We start from the raw sequence: 19284 nt of genomic DNA, 5'->3' as shown, positions 1-19284 counted from the left end.
CCCAGATGCTGGCTGGTGGTGGGACTGCCTGTGGATTACATTGATCCTCAGAAACAATGGGCCCCACCACACACATTGTGGGAAAATTAATACATAACGCCATGCGAATGAAGTCCCTATTCACACTGGAGTGGAGGGGGAAGGGGGTTGGAAATGCCAGAATTTCTTATGCTTTTAGTGCTTCATTAGTAACACACCCAAAGGACACAAATCTGCACTGCTTTAATAGAATAGACTTTGGCACAGATTTGACTCCTTTAGTTTCTCTCTCACCTGTGACCTTACCTCTGAATATGTGCTCTGCACAGACTGTCGATAATTTTTTTTTTTTTTTTTTTCGGTATTATAAACAATCATAACAGTCTACCTAGTTTAAAAGCATGACCTTTTGTGGTATTTGTATGTAAATCCATTCATACGTGTTCAGTGGAAAATGCCTGGAAGAGGAGAAAGAATCCTGATGAGGAAGAGAGGAGTTGGTTATTTTATGGAAAGTGATAGGATTATATGGCAAGACCTTAGTCAGAACAGGGGCTTAGATAAGGCTCACAAATTCAGTGCACCAGAGTGTGTGTAAATCAAGCTCACAGCTGGATACTGTATTACAGAATGGCATGAAAATGAGCACTGATGTCTGACTGGCTGAACCTCTCTGTGAGACTGCACTCTAAGGGCAGAGGAGAGTAGCTTCTACAGAAATATGATCATTGTGTGAGGACAGAATGTTAGCCAGTTTAAACACTGAATTATTAATATTACCCCCCCCCCATCTCCACAAGCAACACGGTGTATGTGTGTGTGTGTGTGTGTGTGTGTGTGTGTGTATATATATATATATGTATGTATGTATGTATGTATGTATGTATGTATATATACACACACACACACACCATCTCCACAAGCAACACGGTGTATGTGTGTGTGTATATACATATATATATATGTGTGTGTGTGTATGTATATATACATACAAGTGTGTGTGTAAAACACAAACATTTTGGCTTACAACTAAGACTGAAACCTGGCTGTGCTCCACAGTTTTATCTGGGTTCTTTCCCATTGCGTTGTTGCTATTTTCATTACTTTCATAATTTCTTTCCATGCATCCATTTTTGTGCAAAAGAAAAGGACCTAAGTGAAAGCAAGAATGAAAAAGAAATAGAGAGCACCCTAGTGAGCTTCTGCTACATTTCCCTTCTTGTTCGACATGCTGATTAGAGCGGATTTTGACACAAAGCGAGAATTTAGTTTCCACGGAGATGTAGAGTTCACCTCCCTCCCCCCTCCAGCCCCCCACTACCACTCCAGCTCTCCTCTCAACATCCAGTGTTTCATCCCCCTCCTTTTGCTCCTAGTTTCCCTGATCTCATAAATTCACAGCGCACTGGGCAGGCTAGACTCCCCTGTCCCCTCCTCATAAGACACACACACAAAAAAGACTGGCTACCTGATTAGGCATGCAGAGTCCCAGGCATAGGATTCTAAATGAATCTAAAATGTTCTGTTGTTCCTCTGTGGTGTGTGGGAGCTGACTCTCTGTGTATGTTTAGAAAACTGCTCTACTCAGGTAACCGTGAGTTCATCAAATTGTAAAGGGATCAAGTGTGGCAGGTTCATTTACTTCCCCTGCCTCCTCCTGACTGTACAGATACTTTTCAGAAAGCAAAAAATGCATTGTGAATCTAATCATTTGAGGTGCTTATTCATTAGGTTTAGTTCTACCGCAAATTAAACACAAACTCGGACTCCTGAGAGAAATATAAGAGGTATCCAGGGCGGAACTGTGCATTGGAAATGTTATTTGTCATTCAAGGACGAACTGTTCATCACACTGAAAGATGTATCAGCTGTAAGTTACTATTGACCGTTACTCTACCATTCTCACGTCGTCATCCGACACTTTTCCGTTTGTACGCTTTTATTTTGGGGCAAAAGAAGAATTGGGTAAGGTCATTTGGAAATCCTTTTCAATAAAGTCCCCTGTGTCTGCGCTTAGCAGGCCTGCTAAAAGAGAGAAAAATGGTGTGTCTTGTTTTGAATGCGGCTGGAAATGAAAGGCCTTTCCCCCTCTGCTCCCATCCCCCTCTGCCCCCACAGCCCATAGAAAAACGATAAAAGGCAAGAGCAGAAATAAGAAAGGGGCAGTGGAATGGAATATAAAATATTTAGAGTGCCTCCTCTTTCAGTGATGTGTGTGAAAACTGCACTTATCTGTGCGCTTGGGAAATTTTTGTTGCTTCTTTACCAAAAAGGGGGTGGAGTGTATGTGTACATAGACATATGAGAAAGAGACAGAGTTTCAGGGAGGGAAACATATTGTTGAGGACAGTTGCACAATCCTTTATCTTGCAGGACAAATCTTCACAACCAGTCCCAAATGCCTGAGTAGAACAATCACGTGACATTTACATTGGAAGCTTTGTTTGTGGCTTTGAATGGGCCTGGCACTGGTCTGTTTTCAAGGACAAAACACAAAGTAGAGTGCACTGTTTTGCAGTAGGATTCGGTGTTCACTGTAATTATAGACTATAAACACAAGGAGCAGAGCAAAAAAGATTGAAATGTATGTAAAAAAAGAATACAGCAAATAGAAATAATGGATCTACTTAAAAATGGACAAAAAGAATGGTTCAGTCCTTCTGAACGCCATTAAATATGGCTGATGCAATATACATTCAGTGATCTCTAGGTAATTCAAACTTAGGTCATCACTGATTATGTAGGCCTGGTATGTGATTACATTTTGGCTGAAAATGAAAGTTATTTTGATGTTGACTCAGTGTTGCAGTAACAGAGGATACAGAGTGTTTTATGTGTACTGTCATGCACCAGTTCTACAGTCACCAAGCATTATTGTTAAAGCTGTCAGAAATTATTTTTTTCAAACAATGATTTTAAAAGACCATTGATCAGACAACACCCGCGCTGAGACGTCTTTTCCTAACAAAGAGGAATATGTTAATGGGATGTTGACTATCTGTAGTTTTTGCTCATGAACAGTATAGAGCCAAAAAAAGCCCCCACCAATCAATGTTTGAAAAAAGCCTGAAAATGAACACAGAGCTCTTGTTTCTTAACTGTGTTTACGAAACATGACACATAAACCTCATACTACTGCTTTCACAGTAATTATAATGTAAGTGGGGACGTGCTTTAATAACTGGTGATAACCTGTGAGATCACACACCATATAACAAAAGTGAAGTGACACAAAAGTCTCCCACCCCAAAGGCAGTAGCACATGTAAGCCTTCAGAAGCACATAAACAAAGATTAAGAATAAAAACAAGGATTAACACTCAAACAGCAGCCTGCTTGTTGGTGTCCTTGAAGTAATCTGCTGATATGGTGCTAATAACATCACTTGTCTTGCTCTCTCTCGCTTTCTCCCTCTCTCTCTCTCTCTCTCTCTCTCTCTCTCTCTCTCTCTCTCTCTCTCTCTCTCTCTCGCTCTCCATTTCTCCCTCTCTCTCTTTCTGCCCCCCCCCTCTCTCTGTGACAGAAGCTGGCTGTGAGAAGTTGTCCTGTGGGGACAGCCAAGCCCCTCTCCCTCATCAAGCAGCCAAGCCAGAGCATAGCCATCTCAGTGGTGCCGGCAAAGGCTCCCGTTTCCATGGTGACCGCACACATTAATGGACAAAAGGCAGCGAGCACCGAGTCGCTGCAGACGTCCCCCATCAACCTCCAAACTGCGAACAGAGTGGCAGGGAGCAGCATCCACTCCCTCAGCCGGAGGACAGGGGAGCTGGCCCACTCACAGGTAACTGTAACCCTGAGTTCTAATAACCCCTAAACAGCAGCAACAAATAGTAGCGTCCAGTTTATTGTGTTGAAGGTATACAACAAAATAAATCTAATAGAACACGCATCAGAATAAACAAAAACTACAACCATTAATTCTCTTGTTTACAGATCCTAATCTATAATGCACTTAAGTCTTAAACAAACAAACAGCAGACTAACAAATCAGTTATTATGTCGCAACTTTTAACTAATTGTAATGCCATTAGGTGATTATTCCACTGCTCCTCTGTGTGGTAGTTTTTCCACCAAAACAGACAAACACAGGGACTATTTGGGACACAATTACAAAAATACTGTTAATGGATGTCCTGCCGTACTGATGTTGAAATGAAAAGGTTTTGCAGTACAGTGGATATAATTTAATTAGCTTTCTTTTCGAAAACATTCGCAACACGTTGCATTTATTTGACTTGAGTTGGTGTAACTCTGAAGACATAAACACTTGGCAGTCAGTTTGGTTCTTCACATCTGTCACATCACATCCACCCTCGTCCAATCAAACCACACCTTTTTCATTCAGTCATGTGACCACGTGTGATTTAGGCCCCATCCCATCAAAATTACAACCCCTTTTATTATGTTTTCATTTTGTCCAATCTCCGCAGCACACAGTGCGTTCTCAGTATCCCACAACCGTAAATGACATCAGCATGGGGCGGGGTCGCTGGCATCTGCAGCCTACAGGCACCATACTATTACAGTAATTTCAGGCCATCATCAAGAGAATAGGGACTGATGAGAAGTTCACTTTTATACCCTCCTCACTGTCTTCATTTTTCCGAAAAAACAGGAACACTAGCCCTGACCGCCATTTTGTTTGGGCTGTCCTTTTTTACTAAATAAGTGACACATATTAGAATGTTGCAGACGGGGCTCAGGCTTTTAGAAACACACTAAACAAAGAGAAGACAGTGAACATGCTGCTGATAAAGCCTTGTGTCATCAGTGTGGGACACATACTGAAGGCAATGGCTGTCTCTCCCCACTAGCATCAGTGACCCCCCCCCCCTTTTTTTTCCCCTCTCTGTGTCGCTCCATCCCTCCCCCCTCTGTCCTGTCAGGCTGAGTGAGGGGTTTAAGGGTAAGAGGGTGGCGGGGGTCAGGCAGTGGGATTGTTTTACTGCTCTTTATGGTGGTACTGTTTAGTAGAGGGGAACATATCTGTGCCTTTCAGCTGTCCCCAGCTGCCTGTGCTCAGAAAAAAAGACCAGGCCACAGGACTCATTTTTTTTTTCTTAAAAACAACAGCAATCTGCCTTGCAGGCACTACCAATCGGAGGCTATTTTGTTGGGGTGGGGGGTGAGGGGATATGTTTGGGACAGGTCCTTTCTGCCACCTGGCCACTAATGTGAAGATTGATAATGGAGCGTAATTGGATTGTGCCTGTGCATTGGTGCACATTAGGAGCACTGCTTTAGTGCTCTGTCAGTTTTGGGAACTTGTTTGGGACACTCATGAGTAGGTCTGTGGTAACTGAAAATTGACATGGGTCACTGTAAAAGTAATGGCAAAGCTGCGTTAGAAAGATGATATTGCTTTAAAAGATAAAGCTAACAAAGCAGTGCTGTAACTTCACCTTAATGGTAAATTAGTTAGCTAGCGCGATTTATACAGACTAAAAGCTGTAGAGATCATTAGTTATGATATCGAATGTTCCTCCAAGCATGCAATTTATACAGATAGGTATAAACCAGGGGAATAAAATAATTAAACGGGTGAATAAACATTAGGCAAGTTAAGCTTAGTATTTACTATGCTCCATTCTACTCCATTGTTTTGAAAAACAAGAATTAGTTTTATCACTCAACAGTACAAGACTGTTCAAATGGACAAAAGCGATTTTACTCATAAAGAAACAATTAAGAAAAGATACTGTTTGAGTACCTCTACTGACTGTAAAGCAGTGCTCAGAGGACAGGAATCTGCTGGACAAATCAGATGTGTTGAGAAAACTAGGAGGAACAGTCCTACTGTTCAGATCCAACTTGCAAAGGTCATGAAAAATGCAGCTAGAATGTAGTTAGGATATCCTTCAGTGAGAGTTCTCTTTCTCTAACAGTAATCATCACTGTGGTTCTTTGTAGCTCTTTCCTGCCAGCTATTCAAAAATGTGTTTATCCGCCTTAAATAACAGCCAAGGCCGTGTCTTTCTTTCATCTGTCAGTGCTGTCAAAGCAGAGCCATGAGGTACTGTACATCTTGCTATTATGTCCTATCAGCTCTTCCCATCACATTTTTACAACTGTTCTGACTATGTTTAATTAAGGCACAGGGGTAAATGGAGACATGAATATATTGCTTTGTCCCTAACACTCAAACCGAGAGAATACACGTACTCAGGCTACTCATACACTTATGGATGTCTGTATGCACATATTCAGCAGCTTTATAGAAGGAGCCATGTTGGAATCGCTATAGAAAAAGCTGGAGGCGATGGAACGCACATGCCCATATGCACAGGGCCGTGAGTGCACGTCAGCGGATGCTAGGGCTACGGCCCTCTGGGAAAAGCTTCAAACTACTCGCCACACAGTAAATAAACGACATGGGCTTCATGCCCGTGGCTGCTCCATGCCAGGAGAGAGCAGGGGCGCTACGCAACTAAAGCCATGATGTGTGCATGCCCCGATCCAAGAGTCTCTGCTAAAGGGCTCCCGCACGTGCTACACAGTAAGAACAAACGCTAATTGAATTGAACACCACCCACATGTGCACTGAGGAAGAATGGGGAGAGGAAGGCTGGGATCTCATGTTCTTATCGGTTTTTGATTTTTATAGCCTGTGTCCGGGTCTTTCATGCTCTGTTTAGTACAAGGTCATGCTGATACGTTAAGAAAGGAACCTGTTATTACTGTACTGTTGTGTAGTAGGTGTACAGTAGATGTGATGTTCATGTCAATGATTTGTACCAGAATCTGATTGGTTCAGTTTTTACGACCAGAATAACTTCTTTGAGTGAATGTATGTTTTAGTGATACTCAGTAACTGATCTTTTTCAGACATGTACATCTCTGAATATCTGTAAATGAGCCTGTATTTAAAAGTATTCATAATATGACTGTAAGCACAAACCGGTGAGCGGCCATATATTGAAGAGAATGTACATTTTGAGCCAAGCTTAGTGCAACAAACAAACCACAAATAGCACTTTCAACTCAAACTACTGTCAGTCATGCAGTTTTATCATAATATGAGGCATCACAGGAGTGAAGTATTCATATTTCACTCCAGTGATACCTCATTCGCTCCATCTTATAAAGTCATATGCTCCCTTCTGAATGCTGTTGGCTGATGAAGATGGAGAGTGAGTAAGTGTGTAGGCCTGAGAGAGAAGGACTGTTTTGGTCATTTGTGATGCCTCCATGTGGCTGTTGGTGGTACTGGGGGACATGGTTTTGTTGAGAGAGGAAAGAGATTTCTTTTGATTCACCAAGACACCATTAACAGAGCAGTATTTGAGCACATCAGGCATATTTTGTGTGGAGAAGAGATATACTATTTTGTCATGGTTTCAATGCCTTTCTGATGTTTAACTTCGAATTTAGTGAACTGAGTGTTGCATTTATTGCAGTGGGAATAAAAAAATAGCTGTGATGAGGGCAAAGTGATTATTGATATTGATTAAAAAAAATAAAATAAAATAAGTCGGTGCTTAGTAGGATATATCCACAAATACTTCTGCATTTGTCAGAATCTTGACAATGTTTTTCTCACTCTGTCTCTTTAAATGAGAGTAAAGAGCCTGTGTGTTTGCAAAGGAGCTGACATGCTTGACAGAGCTCACCATACAGTTCTTGAATGTGATGGTGCTCTAGTTGTCACTGTGTAACTCTGAATGCAATGCAGCTGAACTCTCACAGCTAAGTGACTGATTGCAATTGCCTTGGCTTTTGCAGGGACCATTAACACTGTTTCTGAGATGCATTAGTGGCCCTGATACTCTTTCTAGCTTTTTCACTGTGCACAGACAGTGGTGGGAACATTAACTCAGACCAGGCCATGCTGTTTGTTGTGACAAACTCAGCTACCATGTTAATTAGCATAGGATTGCTGGTGAGGATGCCATTAAAAAAAAAAAAAAAAAAAAACCCAGAACAAGATTAAAATCAGTGCAAACATTGCAAAATGTGACATTAAGCCTTATGTGGAGTTGAGAGAGCTAAAACACAAAGTACTGAAACTGCTGCAAAAATGGGAAAAAAAGGGGTGGGGGGTGGGATGGGATGTGCCTTGTCCAACTGAGAAGCATGGATGCTCTCTCATCTCTCCACCTGAGCTGGTTTCAACATAAAACATTAGGCAAGGCAACACAATGGCCCAGACTGACTTCATGAGATGCTACAAGGGAATTCCAAGAACCATAAAGGTATACGGTACATATAATAAAAAGTGCTAGTGATAGTGGACCATTCACAGTCGATAAGAGATGAATGTGTGTTCATATAGACATCACAATCAAAGAAACTCTTTGTCATAAACCTTCTCTCTCAGTCCGGCTTTTAAGTGGATCTGAGTTTTGGAGTTTGAGTGAAGTACAAAGGCAAACAGATAGTCACATAAAACAGAAACAGTTGCAGCTCCTCCTTCATCACACCCAATCCACATGTTCAAGGATGGTATCTGAGGGTGATTACTTGATCAACTGTCAGCTGTGAGCTGTGAACTGTGGCTCAGGTAGACGAAAGCTCAGACACGAAGAAGAGACGGGAACTGAAACCTTGCGTAAAATCTCAACGTGTTCCCGAGGCCCCTCATCCCCAGTGAGATGTTGGTGAGATGAATGCGTCATCGAGAAGAAAAAAAAGCTCCTCTCAGATGAAATGTGTGTTAGAGCCTCACAGACTGTGTCTCCTCACCGCCAGTGCGGCGTCTGTCAATAACAGAGATGACACACAAGACGCTAACAAACCCAACAGCAGCACCGAAAACTCTCTGCTGGCCTCGCGTTATATAATCTCTCCATTCATCACTCCCACCATCACAATCTCAGTGCCAGTAATACAGTAGGAGACTTGTACTTTAGAATACCTGGTTTCAGCTGAGGAGTGGAAGAGCTTCTGTAAATGCGCTGTTGCAAGGTGAACAACCAACTCGGAGGCCGTAGAAAACAGATGATATGCGTCCTGCTATCCAAAATATAACATCTTGTAGGGAGTTTCTTTTGTTTGTTTTCTTTATTTATCATCTATACAACAGCCTCAGAGTGAGGGCGGAGAGCTAGTGATGTTTCAGTGCTGTGTTCAGGCGAGGCAAAGCAGGACAGAACTCAAGGCCAGTCTGAGATGTCACAGCCAGACAACATAATGCCTACTCTCTTAAAAGGCTTTTCAATGCGGCAAGCAAAAAAAAAAAAAAAAGTAAGTAAAAAAACTAAGGCTAAATGCCTCTTGTTCTTACTTTAGTAGCCTGAAAGAAAAAGGCAGGAGATAGATGAAAGAAGTGCTCCCTTTCTTTCTTTCTTTCTTTCTCTTTTGCACACACACACACACACACACACTTGTTTATCTGAAAACGGGCCTAGCATGTAGACCCTCAGGGACTCTCAGGTAGGGGAGGTACAAGTAAATACCACATGCTCTGCTAGTTTTTCCCTGCTGAAAGACAAATCTTAAAATGACATTCTGCCTCACTATTGTACAAGTGCCTGCGTTTCATTTGAAGGTAGCAGTGTTGGGGAGGGGGGGGATGATTGTTGAGGTTGCTGTACTGCAAAACAAGCTGCTCGACACACAAGCCTTACACAGGCTCTGAAGCTTTTTATTCATGGGGGGGGGGGGGGGCAGAGAAAGAAAAAGCAACTCCAAGGTTAAGGCACTCACACTAAAGAGGAGGCCTACGTTGGGGGAAAGGGGCAGCAATTACGAAAATGAATGCCCTCACAGTGCGAGAATTTTCATCTTGCCCGTTGCCATGGGAACAAGCCTTAACCCAGTCCCCCGTCTCTCACCCCCTCCCGCCTTGTTCCCCTTCACTCATCTTGCTGTAGCTCAATAGAGAGAGGGGATTATATGTCAGAAAAACCACTGGACAGACTCCATTTCAAAAAATAAGAGCGGCTCAAACTTTTTTTTTTTTTTTTTGTCCTTTCTGACTCTTCCCCTTTGAGATAATCAGAGCACGGAGAAAGTAAAGCTGCAAGAGTAAACACTAAGGATACAGAAAGAAAAAAAGAAAAATGCAGAGAAAGGAGTGACCTAGCCAGAGAGATTATATAGCATCCTAAATTAAAACACATCAGAGAAAGGGCTAGTTTGAACAGTGGAGGGCTATTACACATTTTTACAATGCACAGTTTTCTTGACTTATTAGGTCATTGTCTTTCATCAAATACTCTAACTTACGATCAAAAGGCCAACCTCCATCTGTGTTTGGTAACTTATGGCCGTCAATATAAGCTATGATAGCATGTCATTGTATAGGAGTTGACAGTAAATCTTTAGAGTGAGTGAGAGTGAAGATGGAGGGCTATAGAGGACTTGTATTATTACTCACATGATAGGCTGACCTTGAAAAGCAGATTTACAGGTCAAACATAATTCTCCACTCAATGTTGCCTCCTGTATCTCTTCTATCAAAAAGCCATTCATACAACAGCACTGGCTGAGCTCCCAGCTCAGATTGAACTGTAGATCAGTGCATCAGTGTATCTACTAGGGACAGTTGCACATTTCTACTCAGAAGTAGAGAATTCATCAATATGATGTTGAAACAAAACTGTTTGTCTGTGAATCCACTGGCTCAGCAGTTAAATCTTAAGACTCTGCCCACAGTGTCAGGTTACACAGCTCAGAGTATTAGTGTGTTGTGTGTCTCCACTACTATAATAATTAGAACCTACTTAATGTGAGTATTTTTTTTTTAATTGGCAATGTGGGAATTAAAACACAAAGAAGTGGTAACGTGTGACAGTTTCACTTGAAAACGTGTTGTCCCTGTGTTTTTGAGTACATTCACGTAAGCCAAAATACAAAGGGCATACAAGGTACACCTTACAGAGTGCCGAGCAGTGACGGAGTAATCCTTCAAAGCTTTTGTCATTATTTGAAATTAAAGACTTCAGAGAACAATCTGCATATTTCATAAAACGCTTCACTTTGCTTATGCAGCGCTCTGTCACATAGGAAGAAAGTGGAGAATTCATCAGGCTGGAGCCAAAGGGACAGTGTCTTTTAAAAGCTGTCTCATGTAAAGACACATGAAGTGAGCCCTTCTCCTCTGCTCGAGTAGGCTGGCTTAAGAGAGGGAGAAAGGAGAGGAGGGGTATTTTTAGCCACAGTCTCTGATATTATGCAAGATGACAAATGAAACGAATATAAAAGGTCATGCGATTCTCACAATACCAATGTCTAGAATATTCATGGAAATGTAATTATTAGTTTAAAATGGGCATTTGTTGGCATAGCCTTTCCCCGGCTTTGTTCACTCACCACAGATCATTATTCAGTGTATGAGGGAGCCCTGCTGGTAGGAGGAGCCATGTCAGCATTTTTGAAATGTTTCAAAAATGTTATGGGAGCATAATGTGTAACGACATTAGTTACATTTGTCAGAATCATTATGGCCTCAGAATGTGTAGCACACAGCTGCAGCAGCGGTAATGTGGCAGGATGTTGTTTAACAAAAGCGCTTGGAACCTTGGTGAACGCCCGCACGCCCAGTATACTGAAAAATACTAAATGTGTTTGCCATGCTTTTTTTTTAAAAAAAAAAAATCAGAATCTTTAATGCAGTCTTCTTCCAAACTAGTAGCATGTTCCTCATCCAGAGATGGTGTAAAAGTTACTCATGGCTGCTTGACGGAATCAGCAACAACAACAACAACAACAACATTAACAACAAAAACAACAACAACAACAACAACAACAGTAATAACTTCTTATTATTGAACAGAAAAGATTCAAATGTAATCCACCATAATGATCAAGTATGATCGACTGTGTTAGGACCATGTACATGATGCATATGTTCATCTGTACTTCTCTCCCCTGCCTATTGCTTTTTCTCTCTTATAGATGTTGGGAACTCTTACAGCACTGCCCATAAAGGTACCTCAGGTCAGCTCCCTCAATCGGCTGGCAGGGCAGTCCCCCACTGTGCTACCTCAGGTACTGAACCGCATACACACACACACTCACTCATCATCACACTCATCACTGTCATGCTGAGGCAGCTCTGTTTCTCTGACCTCAGACAGTCAACACCAGATGGGAGACAATGAAACACACTGAAGCAACCCAGTGCTTTTTAAAAGTGGATGATCACAAACATGCAGTGTAACTGAGAATGTGAAAAAAACATATTTGAAAACTTTTCGAAAACTAATTGTCCTATTAAAATTGGTTAACCATACATTCTTCACGGGAGAAGGACAGCGGAAAAGTCAGAACAAACCTGTACACAGTTGCAGACCACTTCAGAGGGATAGTTGACACAGACGTAGACTAGTAACAGTAGACATAATAGACCCAAGCATCACCAGTTCAGTTACAGGCTGAGAACATAGTAAGATAGCACATGTACTTTATATTCATGTAGGGAAACTAAATGTCACTAGGTCTAGCAACTGCGAGGAGTGCAACCACAGAACTAAAGTAAAAGTTGGAGTCATTGACAAGGTCCAAATTGTGGAGGTTAGTAAATCATGCTGCTAATAAATGGATGAGACTGTGGTTTGCACAGTGTATCATATCCCATCATGGCTTTGAACAGAGTTAATCCCTTTGCTGTTTGAGCTCATTTGTTTTTTTAGAGCTCCTTTGGGATGATTAGACATGTGTTTGTTCTGGATAAGGTTATCAACACCTGGGCTTTCATTTGTGCTAGTGCATAAATGGCCACTTGGTGGCAGCACACTCCCTTACTACAGTCACAATCCAAGGCCAAAGGAGATGTGACATGCAGATGCTATGACAACGAGCACAGCTTTCTCATATCATTAACAGACATTTACAAAAAAACCAAAACAAAACAAAAAAAACAACTGGTTAATAAGATGCTTTGTGTTTGAAAAATGTACTAACTCTGTACTTGGCCTTGAGAATAAGACTGTTGCTAGGCAAGTTTGATCTTCAGCTCAGAGGATTTTTATCTGTACAGCCATACTTGGACATTTGCTTGATGGGTGTGTATAACAGTGTGGATATCTGGACTTCAACTCTACAATGTGTGTGTGTGTGTGTGTGTATATGTCTGTGAGAGAGAGAGAGAGAGAGAGAGAGAAAGAGAGAGAGACGCATCTGAGTTATGCATACATTAATCCAAAACAAAATTACAGTAATGAATATTTTCACTATACTGCTTAATCACAATTCCAGGAATGTGTTGTTAGATGCTAACAGATAATAACAGCCTTTCGTGTGCATCCACAGGTCAGGCCAAAGACCCTGATTCCGGACAGCCTTCCCCACAGCCCGTGTCAGGAGCAGCAGTCCAGTCAGGCCCTGAGTTTGCCCAGAGGCACGGCCGTGGTCAGCCCCAAGAGCCAAGGCCCTGCGCTGCCCACCGCCAACAGTACCTTCAGCCCAGAGCGGCTGCCCAACGGACAGGGAGAGAGTCCCCCGCCGCCACAGCCCTCCGGCATCTCCACCGCGACCGCCAGTCCTGGAGTGGCATACGCCATCATCTCCGCCGCCTCGCCCGCCGGCAACGGGGTAGCGGCCATGAGCGACGCCGTCAAAGTCCAGCCGCTGCTCTTCAGTCCTGACAGCAAGGTCAGCGCCCGCTCCCCATCCTCTGAGGAATGAATTCACCAAGCGTGGCCATGCCGCCAAAGTTTATGGGCGACACCGACCATAAGTCATGGTGTTTCGACCTGACTTTTGTATGAATGCTGAGCGTTGTCATGGTAGGCGTTGTGTGGGGAGGGGGTATAAACCTCGTCCCTGTGAGGGGATGAGTTAACCTTGCCAAGCCCTTGTGTTGAGAGTTCCTCAAAATCTCGCTCTGGCTCTCAGCTCCGGCTGACCTCAGCTTATGAGTTAAATGGGAGTAATTAATCAGAGCGTGAAATGAGAGAGGGGACGTGGCTGACGCAGTCTGGGGGAAGATTTGTGTGGCTCATTAGACTGTCATTAAGGGAGAGAGGTGGTCCACACGGGTCACGCCTTGTTCATACTCTGGGTCTGCTCTGAAGAGTCCCACAGAAAGTAAATCATGAGCCGAGGGAAACCAAGCTTATATCTCAGCGCAAAGCCAGTGAACAGTCTGTGTGTGACATTTTGGCTTTGGGGAGAAACTGAGCGAGTTTAAACTTAAGTTAATCAGCCTGACAAAATGGCTTGATGGAGTTTGACTTTTTGATGAATGAATGGTCTGGTTGATTGAAACTTTTTTTTTTTTTGGTTGTTTGAATGTATGTTTCCAGGTGATCATTATCCAGCCCCAGGTCCCCAGCAGTTCCCAGGGCTCCCCTGGCCACCAGTTTGAGACCCCTTTAAAGGACTCCACCACTGCCCCTTCCTCTCCAGCCAAGAAGAGGGAGGAAGACCCAGAGGTAAGCCCCAAAATCTGTGCTCGTACAGTCAGTGCAAGGGCCGATTTACACCCAGGAAAACAGACAGGCAGTCTGTGCTACCTGTGGCTGAGATAACATGAAGAACTGTCTGACTCATGGTTCTGTAAGTTATTCAGACTCATAGCGAATGGACACACGGATCAAGACAAAAAATTCACTTGTGTCTCTTGAGAGTCACAATCACTTATAAGTTGTATTGTGGGGGAAGAAAGAAGAGACAAATAAAAGAAAAACATATTTGAAGGGATAAATAGCCATGACAACCTTACCCTAAAACTACTTTTATGACTAATATTAGTCCAGGGGGCTTAAAAGGCCCACTTCTATGAGTTCATGTACCCAAACAGTGCAGGGATGGAAATGACCCCTCTATAAAGCAGAGCTTCTCCCTAAACCATTTTCAAGCATCATATCATTCCCTATCTCCACACCCACTGAGTCCCTGCCTTCATTTTCACTCTTCTCCCCTTTCCAGAAAATTGCCTTTATGGTCGCCCTTGGTCTGGTCACAACAGAACACTTGGAGGGTGAGTTGTGTTTATTACCTCAAAAGCATATTGAAATGTGCTGAGGATTTTTTGACTCCCTTTGAGTAAAACTTTATGTGCCACAATACCTAACAGTAAATCAGAGAAGAGCTATGGAGTACATATGTCTGTCACACATTTAAGGAAGGTATTGCTGTGGTTTATCTTTGTCGTAACGGGTCTGATGTTCCTCTGGTTTGGCAGAAATCCAGACCAAGAGACAGGAGAGGAAGCGAAGAAGCACAGCTAACCCAGCCTACAGTGGACTGTTCGAACCCGAGGTAACTCAAGTCGCATTTAGTCCAGCTAGAGCACGTGTGATACAAATTTAAGCATCGCCAATATGACCATTAGCAGAAATGTGTGTTTGTAAGCGTTAAAATGATGTGCATGTGTAGTTTCAGCGAGTGAGAGTAAAAGTGAACATTGTCTGTCTGTGCTTTTTCTCCCCAGCGCAAACGACTCGCATCAAATTATCTGAACAACCCGCTTTTCCTATCGGCAAGAGGTAAACCGAATTATGGTTCCCATCAGCACAACACAGCTGGTGTAAAGGTGTCAAAACTGTGCATGGAAAACCACACAGGTCCACAGATACACACATATAGATGCAGCACCAGCAAAACCTCACAGCTGAGTGTCTTGTTTCAGTCTACCACATTTTTTCATATTCAGAAACCAATAAACTTCACACTCTCACGCGCACACACACACACACACACACACACACACACACACACACACACACACACTCACTCTGTGGTTGTGATCACATATCCTTCAAGCATGCTAGAATCAATACAACGTTAATGAACCTAAGGGGAAAGCCATATATCAACAGTTCTGTAGTCTGTAGATGAGTCGGGACAGTTCATAGCCCGTTTGTGATCACGACTGTGGTGGGAAAACAGTTGCCGATGAGATTTGCGTCATCTTGTTGCATGGCTTTAACCTCTTCTAATCCCTGCTGAATAACCCAGTGTCACAGTGCCAGCTACTAACTTTTTCTCTGCCTCCTGTTCGCACGCTAGACACTGAGGATCTATGCTGGAAGGTATGTAGTAGTTTGTAAGTTTGTGCGTGCATGCGCGTGTATGTGTGTGTGTGTGTGTGTGTGTTTGTGTACCCACTACTGCATTTTCCCCGTGGCCTCCATGGGGGAGAAAATAAATGGGTCACTTTATGTTTTAAGAAAATATGCTCCAAGCAGTGCGGCGTATTTTTTCTTATTCTTTTTTTTTTTCCCCTTCAGTTTTTAGTGTCCCAGAAAACATGGGCTTTTTATGGGATTCTGTTTAGATTTTATGAATAAATCCAAGATGTCAAGGGTCAGTGAGGCTAATAATGTAGTTAACATGAATACACAGTCTAATGACATCACCTTTAAATAAGACAGGTACGATTTCTTAACTTGCAAATAACCTGACAAACAGTACACTTATTTCATTGCCTTAATCTTCAAAGCTGTGGTTCTGCAGCAGGACGTGTCGAATGTGAACATTACAGTCTCGTTATCATGACCATCTTCACTTACTCTCTTCATTAAACCCTGTTCTTAACAGCTTTCTGACAGCCACTGTAAAATGACAGCTCTATCAGTTGCTTGATCACTGTGTTCTCTAGTGATGGTTTTCTACACTTTGAATAGATGTTTGCATTTTATGCAATTTAACTCAGCCATGTGCCTCTACAGTCTTTGAAAGGACAGAGATAGGACACGGGAAGATTCTTGTGCCTCTGTATGAGTTCCCTTAATTCCTTTGTCTGTCATCATCCAACCCAGCTGGTAGATTTGTTTATTGACAGATAAGAACCATATCATTAAACCTGATTTTAAGCAGCAGTTGAAATAGTTAGTAACCCACTATATTTTAGTGGAATGTGTTGCCCTTTTTGTTTTCATAAGATGATATCACAGTGCATGCCTGCTAATAACTGTAAATGAATTTAATAAAGAGTATCAAATTAGGAAATATTGATCTTGTTTTAATTGCTGATTGTTAATGCGTGAATGTTGACCAATAAAATGTTAACCAACCCATTGACTAAAACCAAAATAAAGTGTTGTATTGGTTGGTAATAACTAAAAATTGAACTAAAGATGTAGCATTACACCAGCCCTTTGAGAATAAGATTTTGTCTTCCTGCTCTTTTCGACATGCATACTGTAACAGGATTAATTCAAACAGATCGCTTTTCTGACACCATTATCCTAGAGATTTGAATGTTTAGCATCAGGTATTACATAATGAACTAACACGTCACTGTGTGTGTGACAGTCAACTAACACATCAGTGTGTGTTTGTGTGTGTGTGTGTTCGATAGGAGGAGCTGGAGCATGATGAACACTGTGCCGTGTGTAAAGAGGAAGGAGAACTCCAGCCATGCCACACGTGTACCCGCGCCTATCATATCGACTGCCTGAACCCTCCACTAAAGTCACCATCCAAGGGCATGTGGATGTGCCCCAAGTGCCAGAAGAAGGTGAGATTCCATCCAGAATGGGCTTGGAAATTTGGGATTATATTTATCCACCATCAAGATTATCTGTGGTACAGGTTACGTTCGAGGGCATGAATTTGTAATTTTGTGGACATCAAGCTATTATTTTCTCTTCACTCTTTTAGGTCTTGAACAAAGAAAACATGTCTTGGCCTCACAACTTTGTTCAGTCATATGTCACACACAAAACAGGTAAGCCACCTAAAATAAAGCAGACCTGGTGTTATTGCCTGCACGTGTGACTCTAGCACATTCTAAATGATATGACCTGAGCTTGGTTACAGACGGAATGATGCGTGTGTTCTTGTTTTTGGTAGTGAGAGAGGAGGAGAAGAGGAAGCTGTTGAGGAGGAACAGTGAGCTGAAGAAAGAGTGTGCCCATTTAAAGGAGCAGGACCTGAGGCTAAGCAAATCCCTCACGGTAGTCACTTTACCACCACACTGAAGTCAATGCTGACAATGTGCTCTCATTTTAATCCTTTCACGCTGCCTTACTGCAAATACCTCAGTAGTATTCATCCCATTTGTGAGCGCGTGACAAAGTTACAGGGCAAATGCTAAATTTACGTAGAGTCTCAGAACCATCTTGAATGCCTGACTGATGCAGCTGATTAGAGAAACTGCGTTTCTGTCGAATCTGAGGAGTCGATGAATAATTCAGAAAAACAGAATATTAAAAAACTGAAATGAATTCTTGCTGTTTCTGGTCTGCATTGTTCACACATGCCCCTGTACCAGGGCTGTTCCTGTCACACAAACAGTATAATGTTGAGGGCTGAGATGAGACACAGCTTAGGCTGTTCAAGTCAGAGAAGCTGATAGCATATAAAAATAAAAAAAAAAATGTTTTGTTGCATTTGTTTGTGTGTGTGTCAGAAATGCATGGATCTGAAGGAGAAGCTGCTCTGTCAGCAAAGAGAGACCCAGGCCTCTCTGGAACGTCTCAGAGCCTTGATCCGCCTGATCCAGCGCGACCAGATGATCCAGGTCACCATGACGGCCACCACCACCACAGGAGCTTCACTCTTGTCTCTGCCCTGGATCAAGCCCTCCTGCAGCACCAGCAGCCCCCCTGCCATCACGGCGCCCTCCGCAGGCCCCTCTGCACTACTGCACAAGAGTCTGCCCCAGCCGCAGGGCAACAACTGACCCTGCCAGGTCACCGCAAGGCCCAGCACTCGCACACACACGAAGTGGAGAACAAATTTTTTTTCCCCCCCATTGAGCTCAAAGAAGTTAATGAGACATACATGTGACACAAGGACCAGAATGATATGTAACCTGTGTGTTTTTTTTTCAGCAAGAGCTCCAATGTCTTAAGAAAAAAAAATCTGTAAAAAACCTGAAAAAAAAAAAACAACAACTATATCCTTCACTCGATTCATTACAAGTATTTTTTAAACCCAACACCTACAGTGCTTAAGATTTTTTTAACTTATTGTTTTTCTTTTTTTATTTATTAATGTTCTTGGCCTTAATGTATTTATGACTTAAAAAAAACCTAGATATCAGTGCCGTAAAGAATACATAAAAGAAGTATTCCCTGCGGCTACAGACATTCTTTGTATTGGTTTTGCTTTTTTTATGAGAAACAATTAATTGTTCTGCATATAGTGAGAGAGGACATTAGAGTAGTTGTAGTAAAAAAAAAAAAAAAAACAAAAAGAAAGAAAAAAAAGAAAAAGAAAAAAAAAAAACAGACATATGAAATGGAGAGGACTGTACATTGATATATCCAAGTAGATATTTGTTCTCATTCTCCTATGAACAATGTTTGCCATAATAATTCAGGTGAAATAGGGATGGGGGGAAATGTTTTCAGTGTATGTATGAAAAGCATACGAGCCTTCAAAAAAAAGCAGAGAATAACTTTTTTTCAGTATTAATAGAGTTGAGATAAAAAAAAAAAGAACAAAGTATTTAAGATGACTACAGAAT

At 42.2% G+C, this 19284-nt stretch overlaps 1 protein-coding gene across 1 annotated transcript in view; it reads left to right on the top strand.

The window, feature by feature from the left end:
• Window positions 1-18495, top strand: part of phf21b (PHD finger protein 21B) — a 55211-nt gene extending 36716 nt beyond the window's left edge. The window contains exons 3-14 of the mRNA XM_030789322.1: window positions 3502-3759; window positions 11817-11909; window positions 13173-13514; window positions 14168-14296; window positions 14793-14844; window positions 15049-15125; window positions 15298-15352; window positions 15876-15898; window positions 17170-17328; window positions 17472-17538; window positions 17664-17767; window positions 18223-18495. Of these exons, the coding sequence (XP_030645182.1) occupies window positions 3502-3759; window positions 11817-11909; window positions 13173-13514; window positions 14168-14296; window positions 14793-14844; window positions 15049-15125; window positions 15298-15352; window positions 15876-15898; window positions 17170-17328; window positions 17472-17538; window positions 17664-17767; window positions 18223-18495 (1632 nt within the window). The remainder of the gene's footprint in view (window positions 1-3501; window positions 3760-11816; window positions 11910-13172; window positions 13515-14167; window positions 14297-14792; window positions 14845-15048; window positions 15126-15297; window positions 15353-15875; window positions 15899-17169; window positions 17329-17471; window positions 17539-17663; window positions 17768-18222) is intronic.
• Window positions 18496-19284: the final 789 nt, after the last annotated feature.

The sequence above is a fragment of the Chanos chanos genome, chromosome 1 (genome assembly GCF_902362185.1).
Source record: "Chanos chanos chromosome 1, fChaCha1.1, whole genome shotgun sequence".
Classification (NCBI taxonomy): domain Eukaryota; kingdom Metazoa; phylum Chordata; class Actinopteri; order Gonorynchiformes; family Chanidae; genus Chanos; species Chanos chanos.
Note: the sequence above shows the minus strand (reverse complement) of the source record. Positions and strands in the feature narration are given on the sequence as shown.